Genomic DNA, 18,970 nt, shown 5'->3' on the forward strand with positions numbered 1-18,970 from the left:
GCACAGGGGTCCTGTACCTTCACCTTATGCTTCCTATGTGAAAACTATTAAGAAACCGCGCTGATTTTGTTCACTGACTAGAATTGCTAAGAAAATAAATGTCAACATAATGCATAAATCAACGGCATTATACATGTTTGACCACATTTAGTCATGGGACATTCCTGAAAGCTCATCTGTAACAGCAGATAAATGCATCATCCTCCAAAGGCTCTGGCAACCATTATTTCCATTTTATACTGACTTGTTTTTAAGAGGCGATTTAATTATTGTTTTATATCAGAGTTTATATTTCATGTTAGCCGCCCTGAGCCCGGTCTCAGCCGGGGAGGGAGGGATACAAATAAAAGTTGTTTATTATTATTATTATTATTATTATTACTCTTTCCAGTGAGGAAAACCTTTGAGCTAGACCCAGGAAGGGGAGAAGTGTGGATCAACAGGCGAGCGGATCACCTTTCGCGCAGGTTCTCTTACCTTCTTTGGTCTTTGGAGCAGCTGCCGCCAGTTCTCTCTCTGAGGAGGGGTGCAGCATGGCCGCCGGGGCAGGATCCTGACCCTCGGGATCCTCCAACCTTTCCTTTGGTCGGCACACTGGGTCACTTTGCTTTTTGGCAACGTTAAGGATGTTCGGGGTGATGGACGGGCGCTGAATTGGTGCTGGTTTGGAGACCAAAACAGGAGATGGTGGCCACTGTCTTTTGGGTGAACTTGGATGAGACTTTTGTCTGATGAGAAAAAGGGATCGATCAGAGAACTGCACAGCACAGAAACATGTACAGCTACCGTATTTTCCTGTGCATAAGATGACCCCTATTTTTTGAGCCCAAAATGAAGAAATAAATAATGGCAACATTCCATGTATAAGGCAAACTCCAATTTTAAACTTACAAAATGGGGGGGGGGGGGGATACAGTCTTATACATGGAAAACTACAGTGTATTCTGGGGCAGGCAACTTCTTAGCTCCTAATTCTTTAGTCCAGATAGGAAGTTCTGACTCTGGGGTTAAGGCTGCATTTAAATAGATCCAGGTCTACTACCCCTTACAGCACTTTTTTACAACAGTGAAATAGAAGAGGGAAATTTGCTCAGAAATCTTTACTCACCGAAATTATAAGGATCAACAGAGCTTAGAAAATTACTGTATATTTCAATAGCCTTAAGAACTACTTAGCAAGGGAAATCATACCTAAACTGGGAGCTGGGGGCCCTGTAATACAGTGCTTCGGCTGCTTCCTCCTGGGCCGTGTCCAGAAAGTGGGGGGGGGGACCCCTGGGCTCTCACTTGTGGGGTGCCTCTTTCCCCATGCTTTTAAACATCTATATGAAGCTTCTGGGAGAGATCATCAGGGGGGTTGGGCTGGGCTGGGGGTTCATCAGTATGCGGATGATACCCAGCTCTACCTCTCTTTTAAATCAGAACCAGTGAAGGCGGTGAAGGTCCTGTGTGAGTGTCCGAGATGTTTGGAGAATGGATGGCGGCTAACAGATAGAAGTTGAATCCTGGCAAGACAGAAGTACTGTATTGGGGGGAAAGGGGACCAGCTGCGCAGCCTGGGGGTGATCTTGGACCCATGGAGGCGCAGGTCCATTCCGTTTCCAGGACAGCTCCATCTGGTACGCAGGATAAGACCCCACTTGCCCACAGACTGTCTTGCCACAGTGCAGCATGCTCTGGTTATCTCTCGCTTGGAATCCTGCCATGTGTTCTACGTGGGGCTACCTTTGAAGGTGACCCGGAAACTGCAATTAATCCAGAATGCGGCAGCCAGACTGGGAACTGGGAGGGGCCGCTGAGACCACATAACACTGGTCCTGAAAGACCTGCATTGGCTCCCAGTACATTTCTGAGCACAATTCAAAGTACTGGTGCTGACCTTGAAACTCCTCAACTGCCTCGGCCCAGTAGACCTGAAGGAACGCCTCCATCCCAGACGCCAGGGTCCCTCTCCCTAGGGCCTTCTGGCGGTTCCCTCCCTGCGAGAAGCGAGGTTACAGGGATGCAGGCAGAGGGCCTTCTCAGCGGTGGCACCCGCCCTGTGGCACGCCCTCCCATCAGATGTAAAAAAATTAAACAACTACCATACATTTAGAAGACATCTGAAGGAAGCTCTGTTTAGGGAAGCTTTTAATATTTGATGAATTAATGTATTTTAATCTTTTGCTGGAAGCTGCCCAGAGTGGCTGGGGAAACCCAGTCAGATGGGCGGGGTATAAACAAATAAAGAAATATTATTATTATTATTATTGTTAAATTTTCATTTGGATTTCATACTAGCACATGCAAGAAGCTAAAGGAAGATTATGGGCTGAATCTGACCCCACTGAGTTTGACAGGAAGGCTTACAAACCAAAGTGTCAACCCACCCCCACTTCCTCAGTTCTGCCAGCTCCCATCCATAACAATATAGCATTTCTGCTCACGTAAAGGTAAAGGACCCCTGACAGTTAAGTCCAGTTGCGAACGACTCTGGGGTTGCAGAGCTCATCTCGCTTTACTCGCCGAGGGAGCAAACATTTGTCTGCAGACATTTTTTTCCAGGTCATGTGGCCAGCGGCTTCCAACAAAATATTAAAATACAATGATTCATCCAATATCAAAAGCTTCCCTAAACAGGGCTGCCTTCAGATGTCTTCTGAATGTCATATAGTTGTTTATTTCCTTGACATCTGACGGGAGGGCATTTCGCAGGGCGGGCACCACCACTGAGAAGGCCCTCTGCTGCTTCCCTGTAACTTGGCTTCTTACAGGGAGGAAACCACCAGAAGGCCCTTGGGAGAGGAACCCCGGCGTCCGGGATGGAGGCGCTCCTTCAGGTCTACTGGGCTGAGGCAGTTGAGGGCTTTCAAGGTCAGCACCAACACTTTGAATTGTGCTCAGAAACGTCCTGGGAGCTCAAACGCAATTGTCCCTTTGTTGATGAAGAGGAGAACAACCAAGGGGGGCAGGGAGGACCAAGCTGGTTTTACTCTAGAGTAAGATTCATGAAGAGGAGATGAATAGAAACCTGATTGCGGCTGGAGACGGAGCGCGTTTACACACGTTGGCAGGAGAGGGGGACCGCCTGAGACCGGGCAAAGATGGCGACGGAGCGCGTCTACCGGTAGACGAGGGCTGCTTTGCGGGCTCCGATTTCTGAGGGAATAACAGACACATACTGGTAAGCTGCCGCTTTCTAAAAGGCAATCAGGACATAAGGAAATGAGAAAAGCAACAAGCAATTTGTATTGTAAAATTATCCAATAACAACAACAACAACAACAACCACCTAGAAAGCTTATGCTTAGCTGGTCTTTAAAGTGCTACTGGAATTATTTTTAAAAAAAATTGGGGAAAGATTCTTTTAAAGACTGTCTTAAGACAAAAGACTTAATTCTCTTAAGGGAGTTCTTTTTGGATCATCTTTTAATAAAAATATCTTTCATCTTATTATTATTAACAACAACAACAACAACAACAACAACATATTATTTATACCCTGCCCATCTAGCTGGGCTTCCCCAGCCATCCTGGGCCACTTCCAGCAGAATATTAAAATACAATGACAATTCGGACAATTCCGCAGCTGAATACAGGATATGTGAAGCTGCTTTAGGTGTTCTGAGCTCCAGCCAAAGGACCTACCTGATCTCCCAAAGACATAGCACAGAAGGATTTCTAAGTTAAATTCATAGATGATGACAGTATTGGACTTCAAATACGCTACCTGAAAGACACACTGCCCTTAGGAGCCTCCCAAAGTGGCTGGGGAAACCCAGACAGGTGGGTGGGGGGATAAATCATCATCATCATTATTATTATTTTAAAAAATTGTCCTGTAGCACCTTAGAGACCAACTAAGTTTGTTCTGGTCTCCAAGGTGCTACAGGACAATTTTTAAATTGTTTTTATTAATTTCTACTGCGTCAGACCAACACAGGTACCTCCTCCTCCTCCTTCTTCTTCTTCTTCTTCTTCTTCTTCTTCTTCTTCTTATGGTACCTCTACTTACGTGCACCTCTGGTTACGTATTCTTTGGGATACGCATGCACAAACCCGGAAGTATTTTTCTGCGTTTCGCCGCACATGACTGCGCAGAAGCGCACGCCTGCACACAACAAGCACCTCTGGTTGTGGAAACCTCGGGATCCGACCAGAGCTCCAGAACACATCCCATCCGCAACCGGAGGTACCACTGTGGTGGTGGTGGTGTTGTTGTTGTTATAATATAAGGCTTTCCCTCCAGCCCTGTAAGAACTTTCTTGTTAAGTATATTAGCTCTTCAGTTTGAACAGATATTAGTAACTGAAAAAGACCGAATAAACCAACACAAAAATATAAGATTCAGGTAGGTAGCTGTGTTGGACTGACGCAGTAAAATAATAATAATAATAATAATAAAAATTGTCCAGTGGCACCTTAGAGACCAACTCAGTTTGTTCTGGGTCTAAGCTTTACGTGGGCATGTGCCCTTCTTCCGATACACAGAAACCGAAGTCTGTATAAGAACTAGCATGAAAGAGGCCTCCCAGCGTTCTCACAGGCCCATATAAGAGCAGCGCACACAGTTGGGCCTGATGAGCGTTTACTGTTCCCAACCCTAATACTGCGGAAAGCCATCTAATTGGATTTGAATTTGATCCTGACTGGTTTTCAGGAGGTACTGTATTTTTCGCTCTATAAGATGCACGAGACCATAAGACGCACCTAGTTTTTGGAGGAGGAAAACAAGAAAAAAAAGATTCTGAATTTCAGAAGCCAGAACAACAAGAGGGATCGCTGCGCAGCGAAAGCAGCGATCCCTCTTGCTGTTCTGGCTTCTGGGATAGCTACACAGCCTGCATTCGCTCCATACGATGCACACACATTTCCCCTTACTTTTTAGGAAGGAAAAAGTGAGTCTTATAGAGCAAAAAATACGGTAATTTCATTATTGCTTGATTTTATACCAGCGTTACCTATTTGGTGTTAGCCTCCCTGAGCCCAGTTTCGGACAGGGAGGGCGGGATACAAATAAAAGTTTATTATTTGTTATTATTATTAACCAGACCCTGATAGATAGTGGGAGGGTGGGGCGAGGTTTTTCTCCAAAGGATAGTAGGACTCAGTGGGTATGGTCAACCTGTGGGTGACTGTGAACGACACAGGAGGGAGAAAGGTTGTTTTCTGCTGCTCCAGAGAAGCGGACACGGAGCAATGGATCCAAACTGCAGGAAAGAAGATTCCACCTAAACATTAGGAAGAACTTCCTGACAGTAAGAGCTGTTCGACAGTGGAATTTGCTGCCAAGGAGTGTGGTGGAGTCTCCTTCTTTGGAGGTCTTTAAGCAGAGGCTTGACAACCATATGTCAGGAGTGCTCTGATGGTGTTTCCTGCTTGGCAGGGAGTTGGACTCAATGGCCCTTGTGGTCTGTTCCAACTCTATGATTCTATGATTCTAATTAGTCCAATAGGAAAAAGCAAGGGAGAGTATGCAGATGACCAAAAATAGTCGAAAATAAATAGAAAAATGGTCCAGTATGACCTTAGAGACCAACGAAGTTTGTTCTGGGTATAAGCCACAGGTTGGGAATGCATGGTATAAGCTTTTGTGTTCATGCACACTTCTTCAGATACACTGAAACAGAAGTCACCAGACCATGATATATAGTGGGAGGGTGGGGTAGGGTATTTCTCAGAAGGATAGTATGAGATGGGTGATTTTATGGTTCCAAAATGGAAACCTTCCTCTGCTTGTCCATATTGACTACAAGTATTAATCATGGAGGTGCAGGTCTGTAATCTTTTTTTATGAAAAGGTTCAGCCTTTCTGGCATCTTCTCAATATGGATAAGCAGAGGAAGGTTTCTGTTTTGGAACCATAAAATCCCTTTTTTTTCAGAAAGGTTTGACCTTGCTGGCATTCTTTTAATATGGACAAACAGAGGAAGGTTTCCATTTTGGAACCATAAAATCACCCATCTCCTACTACCCTTCCAAGAGAAAACCCCGCCCCACCCTCCCACTATATATAAGGGTCTGGGGGCTTCTGTTTCCGTGTATCTGAAGAAATTTGCCTGCACACAAAAGCTTCAACCCATAGCAAACTGAGTAGGTCTCTAAGGCGCTGCTGGACAATTTTGTTATTGTTTTTACAAAAATAGAAAAGAAGGTTCAGAAACAGGACTGTACTATTAAGAGTATCTAGGACATCATCCTTAAAACTGCGGTGAGAGAAGCACTGTTATTGCCCTATCAAAACTATCAAGAGATCCATCAGCTTTGAGGAAGCCATTGGTATTTTTATTGAACCAACGACCCACCTGCAGTCATCGACCCAAATGCTGCCGACCCACCTGCGCCATTTCTGGCGAAACGTTTCCCGACGGAGAGCCGGCCGCCTTCAGTCGGTCTGTGCTGCGGCTGCGCATGGGCACTTTGGGTGCGTGGGCCGGGGAACTGACAGCACTGCCGGGAGCTGAACGGGGACAGAGGAGATACTCTATAAAGTTGGGAATTTGGCAAGGCAAACAGATTGCCGAGTGGAAAAGCAGGTGGGGAAAGAGGACAGAGAGAGAAGGAGAGACTCTCAACTCCGGCCCTCCAGATGCTTGGGACTAAAATGCCCATCATCTCTGACCACTGGTCCTGTTAGCTAGGGATGATGGGAGTTGTAGTCCCCAAACAGCTGGAGGGGGCCAAGTTTGGCCACCACTTAGTTAAGAGCAGGCATGGCCAAACTTGGCCCTCCAGATGCTTGGGACTACAATTCGCATCATCCCTTGCTAACAGGATGAGTGGTCAGGGATGATGGGAATTGTAGTCCCAAACATCTGGAGGGCCGGAGTTTGCTTATGCCTGCTCTAAACTGTGTTTTATATCATTGACTTTATTTTGCTCTGTGTATATTGTCATGTTCCTTCGGTGCTACGTCTTATGGCTGACGCAAATAAAGGTTTCATTCATTCATTCATTCATTCATTCATTCATTCATTCAAGAGATCCGGGAGACAGACCGCCACCATTTGAAGTACACAAACCACAAGAGGGAAAAGAAGAGGGAAAAGAAAACAGAAGGAACAGGCCATTAAAATGAAATGCTTTCCCCACACAAGCAACAGCGAAAAATGTTTTTTGTTCTAGGTTACTTGTCCATGAGGAATGCAGCCATCGTAATTCATCACGACTGTTAAATTAGGATTGTTTCATATATCTTTTATGAGAAGCTGGATGTCAGGGAACTGCCATCAGAGCCAGAGGGAGAGGGAGGGCTCCAGAGGGGTTCAGGAGAGCGTCCCGGGAGGGAGAGAAGCAGCCCATCTGCTGGGGAAGGAATTCAGCGTAGCACCAGTGGAGAAGGGGGGCAGATGGGGGAAATCGGCGAGGTGGCTCCATGACTCCTCGCCAGAGACCAGCGGGGAGAGCACAGGTCCTCTGCTGCCCACACCCTCCCTGCGCAGAAGGCTTCCATGCAGGGAGAGTAGGCGGCGACTAGGCGTCAAAGAGCTTCTTTGCTTGAAGAAGTTCAAGAGACGCCCACTGACGGATTCTGCCAGCAATTGAGACAGCCACGGGTGAGAGGCTGTCCAGACAGAAAGGGTTCACCCAGGTAACCTAGCCAGGTGTGGTGTCGATTTACGCACGAGCAACCCCTAGAACCACTACGGCACCGTACCTTTCCGTGCATAAGACTAGGTGTTTATTGCTGGTATAATCTTAATATTTACAACCAGATGAAGGTTTCATTTTTGGAAGAATAAATTTACAGAGTAGTATTTACAGTTATATGAAAAATGACTGATTTGGTTCTACTCTTAGAAATACATTGACAGATAATGATGAAATGATGGTGAGAGTTAATAAGTTTAACGCTTTCTATTTGGACAACTTTTCTGCTGTACTTGATTGGAAGGAGAAAAATAATCATTTCCTTCATAACAATTTAAACCATTTATTTCACTAAAGCAATAACATGATAGCATAGGTATCCATGTTTGTTAACTGATGTGGTTAAACTTGTTTTGTTGTTTTTAAGACTGAGTTTTAGCACACATGAAAATCTTAAAACAAATCCTTCTTTCCTGATGAACAGCCTTTGGACTATAAAGTAACTCAAAAAGAAATCTTTAGTAAGGTTATATCCTCCAAAAGCCTTTCATTTAAAAAATCTGATTTAAATCAAAATAATCCGATTCAAATAAAAAAAAATGATTTTATTTATTTATTTTTAAAAATCTTTGATTTTTATCCACCCTGGTTAAGAAAACAACATAGCAGCTGTGTTTGAAATGCAATGTGGCGGGGGGAAAGGGGTATAAGGGAAGGCATTCCAGCTTCTTATGGAATCAAAAGGAATTTGGGCAAAATCTGCTGCCATGCAGGCATGTGATTTGTACCTCCCTGGCACACAGGCCCAATATGGTTCCCACAAGGGATTTTCACCAGTGTCCCAGAAAGAACACAGATTTTCAAATTTCCAGCAGCAGGTCTAGCTGCAGTACAGTGGTCCCTTGATTCTCAAATGCCTCGGTTCTCAAATGCCAAAACCCGGTAGGAAATGTTCTGGTTTCCGGACGTTTTTCGGAAGCCGAAGGTCCGACATGGCTGTCAGCGATTATTTCTGGGGCGCCTGCGCCAATGAGAAGCCACGCCTTGGTTTTTGAACATTTGGACTTCTGGAATGGGTGAAGTTTAGCATATTGTTTTTGCTCTTCTTTTGGCATTTTTGTTTTTTTAAAAGGCTTTTCCAGTTGATTTGTTTTTGTGACTGTGTGAACCCAGTTCAGCTTCTGATGGACTGATTGTGTGACTGCAGAAATGGATAAAAGCCCCCCATCTAAACAATGACTTTAGCTACGGATGGTTTTGGAACAGACTTCCAGAACGCTTTAAGTTTGAGAACCAAGGTTTAGGGAAGTTTTTAATGTTTAATGCTGTTTAATGTGTTTTTAATACTTGGTTGGGAGGAACCCAGGGTGGCTGGGGAAACCCAGCTAGATGGGCGGGGTATAAATAAATAAATAAATAAATAGGTACCACTGTACTCAACTTGGCTTGTGACAGCCTGGTTCCATGATGCCAGGCGCACGGGCAAATCCCACTCGCCATTGCAGTAGCATGTGTCACACTGGGCCTGGAGGGGTTGCTGTGGTCCCTTGGTTTTCAAACTGAATCTGTTCCGGAAATCGGTTCCAAAACAAAAGTGTTCGAAAACCAAGGCGCTCTTTCCCATAGAGAGGAATGAAAAACAAATTAACATGTTCCAGGCTTTGAAAAACAACCCCTAAAAACAGCCATTTCACATGAATTTTGCTATCTAACAGGACCACTGAATCATCAAATGAAAGCAGTAAGCAATGTACTGTACTATAAAAGAAATAAAACAGCATGGTAGGTGATAAAAATTTAAATTACTGTACTTTTATTAGTGTAAGACTAGGGTTTATTTATTTGAAAATTCATGCAAAAATAGGGGGTTGTCCTATACAAGGATACAATCTCCCCCCATTTTCTTAATTTGGAGTCCCCCAAAATAGGGGGTGTCTTATACACAGAAAAATATAGTAATTTTTTTCTGAGCTGCACTGACGATAGTCATTGTTTGGATGGGGGGCTTCTATCTATTTCCGCAGTCACACAATCAATCCATCAGTAGCTGAACTGGGCTCCACACGGTCACAAAAACAAATCAACCGAAAAAGCATCAAAGCCAAATAAAGAGCAAAAAAAAGGTGCCAAACTTCATCCGTTCCGAAAGTCCGTTTGACTTTCCAAAAACCAAGGCGCGGCTTCCGATTGGCGCAGGTGCCCCAGAGTAGCCGACAGCCGAATTTGATGTTCGGCTTCCGAAAAATGTTCGAAAACCAGAACACATCCTTCTGGTTTTTCGGCGTTTGGGAAACAAGGTGTTTGAGAACCAAGGTACCACAGTATGTCCCATGTTCTGCAAAGTGGGCTGGATGTGAGTGCATCCAAAGACACAGGGATGAATTTTGTCTACCCAGGCTAAGACTCCCAGTCTGCTATCCTGCGTACGCGGAGAAAGTCTGCCCTTCTGTTCTGCCCTGAAGAGGAACAGCTGTCAAACCTGGACTTCCACAGCATGTCCTGCCTCGTTATAAATTCTCATGTCCTCACACAATCCTACCACATAGGCTTGAAAGTACCCTCCCCATTTTTAACATCTCCGACAAACGTTTAAGTTTTTTTTAAGACCAGGCACCCCCAAACTTGGCCTTCCAGCTGTTTTGGGACTACAATTTCTGTAATGGCTTTAGGGGTTGCTTGTGCGTAAGTTGCCGCCGCTCTGGGCTAGGTTGGCTGGTTAAACCATTTCTCGCTGGACAGCCATCCACTCCGTGGCTGTTCAGTCGCTGGCAGAATCCGTCAGTGGGCGTTTCTTAAACCTCTTCCAGCAAAGAAGTTCTTTGGTGCCAAGTCGCCGCCTACTTTCCCTGCGCGGAAGTCTTCTGCGCAGGGTGGGTGTGGGCAGCGGAGGACCTGTGCTCTCCTCGCTGGTCTCTGGCGAGGAGTCCTGGAGCCCCCTCTCTGCTCTCCCCATCGGCCCCCCCTCTATCCCTGGTGTTGCGCTGATTTTCTTCCCCAGCCGGAGACCTGCCTCTCTCCCTGCTTGGCCCCTCTCCAGCATCGCTGTGGAGCCTCGCCTCCGATGGCAGTTCCCTGACAATTTCCATCATCCCTGACCACTGGTCCTGTGAGCTAGGAATGATGGGAGTTGTAGTCCCAAAACAGCTGGAGGGCAGAGTTTGGGGGTGCCTGGATTAGGTTTTCCTCTCATTTTGATGTTTCTACGGTGAACCCCTTTTGTCTGTCCTTGCTATATCTTTCACTGAGTTGGAAGGAGAGGTTTAATAAGCGCATTGGCCAGATACACCACTCCTAACACATCATATGTGTTAAAAATCATTGATTTTTATCCACCCTGGTGCCCTGTTACCTGAGGGATCTTGGCCATCAGCTGATAAAGTGGCGGCACTTTTACTCCTAGCTAGGGAGGCCTGGGTGGGGGTAAGCAGGCGGCTGAGCACGTTGCTCTCCAGAGGACTGACCTGGGAACGGCGAGCTGGAGGGCGGGAAGAAACCAAAGAGGATTGCAACAGAAAATGCAAAAACAAAGCAAGCAGCCTAATGAAGCAAAGTATGGGAGACTATCGCAAGTCAAAGTGCATTTATAAAGAAAGAACATCATGGAGAGACAGTGAGAGCCTACACCAGGGGTCAGCAAACTTTTTCAGAAGGAGGCCGGTCCACTGTCCCTCAGAGCTTGTGGGAGGCCGGATTAGATTTTTTTTTGGTGGAGCGGATCACCCAGAGATGCATTTTAAATTAAAGGACACATTCTACTCATGTCAAAACACGCTGATTCCCGGACTGCCTACGGGCTGGATTAAGAAGGCGAATGGGCTGGATCCGGCCCCCGGGCCTTAGTTTGCCTACCCATGGCCTACACTCACATTTGATTTAAAACACATTATTCTTAAGGGAAGCTCAATAATTTTAAATTTTTAAAGCCCAATTTATATCAAAGCAAGAAACAGGTAAAAATACATGTTTTTAAAATCTGTTTTTCAGCCATCCTGCACTGCTAGTGCACAAATGACAGACATACAGTCCTCCTGCGGAAACCCCACTGATGTTAAGTATGCCTGCACATTTCTTTTTCGTCTTAATGTAGTTAATGTAGGCAAAGATCCTGGTGGATTGGCGCGCTTTACATTAACAGTGGATTACTGTTATATTTGAATATTAAACACAGTGGTACCTCAGGTTACAGACACTTCAGGTTACAGACTCCGCTAACCTCGGGTTAAGAACTTTGCTTCAGGATAAGAACAGAAATTGCGCAGCGGCAGCGGGAGGCCTCATTAGCTAAAGTGGTGCTTCAGGTTAAGAACAGTTTCAGGTTAAGAACAGACCTCCGGAACAAATTAAGTTCTTAACCTGAGAGGTACCACTGTATTCTTAGCAATAAGACCAGAGTTTATTTAAAAAACGGCTTTCATTAGCAACCAATTTTCCCACTTCTCCTGTTTTTCGGGCTGGGCGGAAATCTGTTTTTTGCACCTTTCTGCTCTGCTTGCAAACCTTTGGATTCTGGCTGCTCAGAATTCGGAGGAACTTTGTTATTCAGTCTGTTTAACGAAGAACTTCTTTTAGTTGAGCCTACAAGGATAAAATCGTGCCACGATTAGCTTTGCATATAGTGGCATGTATATCAATCAAGCCAATTACGAAAATTGACAGAAGATGATTACGCTCTTCAATCTGAATTGCAATGTGTATAAAACTCCACGTAGATGGAAAGAGGAAGCACATTCTCGATTAATTCAGAAAGCAATTATTGCTGGGTGGAAATTTCTCAACCACTTTTTTTTAATTGACAGGGCCTGTGAACTACCCTTTCTAATTGGCTACAACCCTAATTAGCTTTGTAAATGCTCTATTTCACAAATACAGTCTTGTGCGGAAGAGGTCAGTATCCCAATGGTAGAAAATCTACTGTATTTCCCCCAATTTTTTTAAGGTTTAAAATTGGGGGTCGTCTTATACACGGAATGTTGCCATCCATGATTTCTTCATTTTGGTCTCAAAAAAGAGGGGTCATCCTATACACAGAAAAATACGATACTTCACATGTAGAGAACACCCCAAGGTCAACCCCTGGGGGTCTCCAGGTAGGGCTGGAAAGACCGCTATCTGAAATCGCAAGGAACTACCGCTAGTTAGTATGAACAGTATTGACTTAGACGGGCCAATGGTCTGATTGCGGGGAAGGCAACTTCCTAGATCCCAATCCCACAAAATAACAGTAACAGGGGGGCTCAGTGCAATTACAGCACGTAGAGAATGAACCATCTGCCCAGACTTAGGCCCAGTTCATCATCATCATCATCATCATCATCATCATCATGTTTTTATTTATACCCCACCCATCTGGCTGGGTTTCCCCAGTTCATTAATAATAATAATAATTTATTATTTCTATCCCAGCTGTCTGGCTGGGTTTCCCCAGCCACTCCTGGCGGCTTCCAACAAAAGAGTAAAAATACATTAAAACATCAATAATTAAAAACTTCCCTAAACAGTTCAGAAGTCAATGACTTCCCATTCGAGGCTGACAGGCACACACCCCTTCCTCTCTGTCATGGCCACGAGACCAGAAGATTTCACTTCAAATTTTAAGGAAACCAGTCTGCTGTTAAATCCAACTCAGGAAACTGGGGTTTGTTTATATTACATTATGGTTTGACTCCCTGGTCCTGAATGGGGCAACTGTGCCCCTGAAGGACCAGCTGCGCAGCCTGGGGATCTTGGACCCAAGAAGGCACAGGTCCATTCTGTGTCCAGCGCAGCTCCATCTGGGACGCAGGATGAGACCCTACCTGCCCAGAGTGGCACATGCTCTGGTTATCTCCCGCTTGGACTACTGCCATGCACTCTACATGGGTCTGCCTTGGAAGGTGACCCAAAAACTGCAACTAATCCAGAATGCAGCAGCCAGACTGGGGACTGGGACCGCTGAGACCATATAACACCAGTCTTGAGAGACCTGCACTGGCTCCCCGTACGTTTCCGAGCCCAATTCAAAGTGTGTTAAGAGGATGCTGGCGAGGCAGGCTGAACCTTTCTGTAAACAAGGATTTCATTCTTCCCAAAAGGAAACCTTCCTCTGTGGGTCAATTTGAAGAGGATGCCAGTGAGGTTGAACCTTTCTGTAAATTAAAGTCTTACTGAGACCATAAAACACCAGTCCTGAGAGACCTGCATTGGCTCCCAGGACGTTTCCAAGCACAATTCAAAGTGTTGGTGCTGACCTTGAAAGCCATCAATGGCCTTGGCCCGGTAGACGTGAAGGAGTGTCTCCACCCTGGATGCCGGGGTCCCTCTCCTGCGAGAAGTGAGGTTACAGGGAACCAGGCAGGGGGCCTTCTCGGTGGTGGTGCCCACCCTGTGGAACACCCTCCCACCAGATGTCAAGGTGATAAGCAACTATCTTACTTTCAAAAGACTTCTGAAGGCAGCCCTGTTTAGGGAAGTTTTTCATGTTTCACGCTGTATTGTGTTTTTAATATTCAACTGGGAGCCGCCCAGAGTGGCTGGGGAAACCCAGTCAGATGGCCGGGGTATAAATAATAAATTATTATTATACTATTGTTGTTGTTATACTGTTGTTGTTGTTGTTGTTGTTGTTGTTGTTGTTGTTGTTGTTGTTGTTGTTAATAGATGGGTCATTGGTCTGATCCAGCAAGTCTGTTCTTCTATTCTTATGACTGAGAATCAGCCATATTTAGAATCAAAGAACCATTATCACAAATCAAGATAACTAAATCTGACTCTGTAATTCTCTTCTGCAGGTGGAGGTTAACATGACCATATGTGGTCATGAAGTATGAACTTGTGCAGCCCATGTACAACCTTGCCTGCTGTCTGTGAAATCTAGAAAGTCTCAGGACAGGAGATGTACATAAATCACTTTTAATAGTAAACGGCTGAGGGAATCTGACTCTATGTGAGAAAAGCCTCACACAATACAGCAGAGAATAATTGGGCGTACAGACAGAAGTACGTTGCAAACCGTATGCATGATATGGCTGCTCTCTTTGCCGTGCTACTTTAGACTTTGTGCAATGGCCGGCTGGGGATGCTAGCAGCAGGATCAGAGAATGCAAGGATAAATGTGCAGACAGTGATTTAAAGAAGTCGAATTGTAGCAGAGGGAAGCTGCGGGTGGGTGGGGGGAGTACTATATAACATGTACCGTATTTTTTGCTCCATAGGACGCATTTTTTTCTTCCTAAAATGTAAGGGGAAATGTCTGTGCGTCTTATGGAGCGAATGCGTGGTCCCTGGAGCTGAATTGCCCAGGGTCAAAAAGCAGATCATGCTCTTTTTTTTGAAAGAGGGAAGGGGGTGTTGAAACAAAGCCGCTGATTGGCAAGTGATTGGGGAGCGAGATAAGGGACGCTAGCGATAAAGGAGGCTGCCTGTGAGGGGGGAGGTAAAGACAGCAAACTTGCAAGGAGAGGAGACAGGAAGACTAAAGCAATGAGGAGAGAAATTAGAAGAAAAGGAGGAGCAAAAAACTGCTCCAGCTGAGGAAAAGACACTAAGGCAAACAAGAGAGAAGGGGGTGTTGAAAGGAAGCAGCTGATTGGTAAGCGATAAGGGAAAGAGATAAGGGACGCGATAAAGGAGGCTGCCTGGCAGGGGGGATCCTCAGGATTTTTACATTGGGTCACCTCAAATTCACCATATGATCATGTAACATGTCCATGGCTATAAAAAGGAAAAGGTACCCCTGCCCGTACGGGCCAGTCTTGCCAGACTCTAGGGTTGTGCGCTCATCTCACTCTATAGGCCGGGAGCCAGCGCTGTCCGCAGACACTTCCGGGTCACGTGGCCAGCGTGACAAGCTGCATCTGGCGAGCCAGCGCAGCACACGGAACGCCGTTTACCTTCCCGCCGGTAAGCGGTCCCTATTTATCAACTTGCACCCGGGGGTACTTTCGAACTGCTAGGTTGGCAGGCGCTGGGACCGAAGGACGGGAGTGCACCCCACCACGGGGATTCGAACCGCCGACCATGTGATCGGCAAGTCCTAGGTGCTGAGGTTTCACCCACAGCGCCACCCGTGTCCCTATAGTCCCTCAATGGCTATAACCTGCACCAAAAAAATCACGCATCCACTTTTTTGTGGGGCTGCAATGGTGCAAAAACCTGATTACAAAGCACGGATCCACATGGATCCTCAGGATTTTTGCATTGGGTCACCCCAAATTCACCGTCAGATCACCTAACATGTCCATGGCTACAGCCTGCACCAAAAAAATCACGCACCCACTGTTGCCTGGGGCCACAATGGCACAGAAACATGGTTACAAAGAACGGATCCACAAGGATTCTCAGGATTTTTGCATTGGGCTACCCCAAACTCACTGTCAAATCACATGTCTGTGGCCACAGCATTCACCACAAAAATCATACGTCCACTGTTTCGTTCAGAATATTTTTTTTCTTGTTTTCCTCCTCTAAAAACTAGGTGCGTCTTATGGAGCGAAAAATATTTGTTTTCAATGTTTTTGAACTGTGTTTTTTCTTCTCTCAATTTCATTTCATTTTTTTCTGTTGTTCTATTTTTGCTGTATTATTTAAATAAATATTTTTTTTAAAAAAAGGAAAAGGAAAAAAAGGAAAGGGGGAAAAACCGCCACCAATTTTCAGACACCTGACTACTGTCCTTTTCCGTGTAGAAGACACCCACATGTATAAGATGACCCCTCTTTTTTGAGCCCAAAATGAAGAAATAATGATTGGCAACATTCTGTGTACAAGACTAATATAGTCTTATACACGGAAAAACACAGTACTTAAGTCTTGGATCAAATGGAAGTGCTTGTGATTGACAGCATGCAAATCCTGATGGGTTAGTATGGAAGAGTAGGTGGCAACAAAAAAGGAATGGCAGGATAAATTATTAGATTATGCTGAATTAGCCAGATTAACAGAGACGATTAGGGGACAATCCAGATAAGAATTCCAAAAAGAATGGGGAAAATGCAGAGAATACTTTCCCAAAAAGTGCCCCAAAATATACACCTGGACTTGTTTCGATTAATTTCTACAGGAGACTTTGTGGTTTTTTAAGTCATAATTAGGAAAAAATGTAATAATCCCATACAAAAGAAATAGTATACAAGAAGTAAATAAGGAGGCCATTTACAGGATAAAGGAAGTCTTTTATTTTTATGTTATCTTTGTGTAAGAGGATAGGAGTTTAATTTTGATAATTAAATTGTCAATGGTGGTGGGTTTGTTTGTATGTATGAGTTGTTGTGGACTATGTTGTAAATAAAGGTAAAGGTAAAGGGACCCCTGACCATTAGGTCCAGTCGTGACTGACTCTGGGGTTGCGGCGCTCATCTTGCTTTATTGGCCGAGGGAGCCGGCGTACAGCTTCCAGGTCATGTGGCCAGCATGACTAAGCCGCTTCTGGCAAACCAGAGAAATCAGGGGTAATAATTTGGCTTTCTGAATTCCAGAACTGAGGGGGTCTGCAAAGTGTCTACCATGACTCTTCTGTTCTAAGCGACCTTGTCACATCCAGCAACCAATGGGTGGAGATATGCACTGTCCGCTGGGTTAACAAATTGAGTCAAAAAAGGGAATTTAAGGCCAAAATATCACGAAGAGGTGTAAAGGTGGAAAAGCATACTATGTTGTTGCTGTTTTGCAAACATACACTCACCCTTGCTAGGAGAATTCAGACGTGCTGCTGAGGATGAAAGGCGCTTATTGATGACAGTTTCCGCTTGCTTAAGGTTTGCTGAGGAGGTAGAGCGCTTGCTGCCTGAAAAAAGGAATTATTACTTTAGCACAGGGTAGATTTAAGTTCTCAAACTGAATCTGTTCCGGAAACCAAAGCATTCCAAAACCAAGGTGTGCTTTCCCATAGAAAGGAATGCAAAATATATTACTCCATTGGAGACTTTGAAAAACAACCCCTAAAACAGCCATTTCACATGAATTTTGCTATCTGGTCTGCACTCTTTATAAAGACTTGAGGAATGAGATTCTCACCCCTCTTTTATTGTCCATTCCGGGTCACCCAACCACTGCCAGTCTCCTTCCTCTTGGCAGGTCAAGAGGAGCAGAGGACAGCAAAGGCTGCCAGGTTTTGAGCTGGGGCCACCAGAAGATCCACTATTTGGCTGCTGATTGAGGATCCTAAAGTGTCTTTTATACCATCGACTTTTGATTTCTGTTCTTTGTATATTGCATTCCTGTTTTGTTGCTATGGCTGATGGCTGACACAAATAAAGATTCATTCATTCATTCCAACTCTTGATACACAGGCACAACTCCTAAAAGGATGTCTGCCTGGGACATGCAACTCTGGGGTCTCTGATTCAGTTCATAGAAATAGCAGGGTAGCAGACTGGGTGGGTGAACAGGTAGGCAGGTAAGGAGTTCCTATGGTGGAGGCAGCATCTAGGCTATATTACACCAGACACCAGAGAATATTCCAAGGGGCCATGCCTAAGGTTTTCATGCAGTGTATACAATAATCTTATGAGCAAGCAGGTCATATGAATTCTTTCTATCTCAAAGAGGAAGTAGCAAGTCAGTTGCATGCAAGCAATTGCCTGGTTAAGAGGAACGCAGCTCTGCGTGGGTTACGGAAGGCCTCTAAGCAACACCGTTCTAGACAGGAAGTTACCATTGCTTAAATCCAGCTATTGAAGGAGAATGCCAAGGCTAATGGGGTTAGTTCAAATAATAGCAAGCAGGCAAATAGATACTAGACCCACCTTCATCTGGAATTGGCGACTCTGTGAAATAAAGTTTGTAAACGAAAATCACAACAATGAAACAAGCATGAGAGAATTCACAAGGAAAACATTCAGAAATAAGGGGCAAGGCAGGATTAAGGTTCTTAATCTTAAATAACTGGCACTCTTATTGAACAATCCCATTACAAGATGTAACATTAGTTAAATCCCCAATCTGCCAGTACCTAACAACATAGGAAGCTGTCTTATACTGGGTCAGAGCATTGGGTTCACCTAGTTCAGTACTGCCAACACTGGCTGGCAGAAGATGTTCATGGCTAATTCCCTTCCCTGACGACAACAACAACAACAACAACAACAATTTATTATTTGTACCCCGCCCATCTGGCTGGGTTTCCCCAGCCACTCTGGGCAGCTTCCAACAAAATATCAAAATGCAATGATTCATCCAATATCAAAAGCTTCCCTAAACAGGGCTGCCTTCAGATGTCTTCTAAAAGTCAGATGGTTGTTTATTTCCTTGACATCTGACGGGCAGGCATTCCACAGGGCTGGTGCCACAACCGAGAAGGCCCTCTGCCTGGTTCCCTGTAACTTCGCTTTTCTCAGGGAGGGAACTGCCAGAAGGTCCTCGGGAGAGGGACCCCAGTGTCTGGGGTGGAGGTGCTTCTTCACATCTACTGGGCCGAGGCCTTTTA

General features: G+C 45.0%; 2 protein-coding genes across 3 annotated transcripts in view; one reads left to right on the plus strand and one right to left on the minus strand.

Annotated features, from left to right (window-relative positions):
• LOC128406711 (P2R1A-PPP2R2A-interacting phosphatase regulator 1-like) overlaps positions 1-18,970 on the plus strand; it is a 328,756-nt gene that overhangs the window by 168,534 nt on the left and 141,252 nt on the right. The gene's annotated exons all lie outside the window — the stretch shown is intronic.
• Positions 1-18,970, minus strand: part of LOC128406701 (ensconsin-like) — a 68,737-nt gene that overhangs the window by 26,858 nt on the left and 22,909 nt on the right. Inside the window, exons 6-12 of the mRNA XM_053374288.1 lie at positions 18,291-18,311; positions 17,228-17,329; positions 12,046-12,144; positions 10,919-11,044; positions 6,318-6,439; positions 3,011-3,138; positions 478-728 (exon numbers count right to left, since the gene is read on the minus strand). Coding sequence (XP_053230263.1) covers positions 478-728; positions 3,011-3,138; positions 6,318-6,439; positions 10,919-11,044; positions 12,046-12,144; positions 17,228-17,329; positions 18,291-18,311 — 849 coding nt within the window. The remainder of the gene's footprint in view (positions 1-477; positions 729-3,010; positions 3,139-6,317; positions 6,440-10,918; positions 11,045-12,045; positions 12,145-17,227; positions 17,330-18,290; positions 18,312-18,970) is intronic.

Source organism: Podarcis raffonei, chromosome Z (assembly GCF_027172205.1).
Source record: "Podarcis raffonei isolate rPodRaf1 chromosome Z, rPodRaf1.pri, whole genome shotgun sequence".
NCBI classification, from domain to species: domain Eukaryota; kingdom Metazoa; phylum Chordata; class Lepidosauria; order Squamata; family Lacertidae; genus Podarcis; species Podarcis raffonei.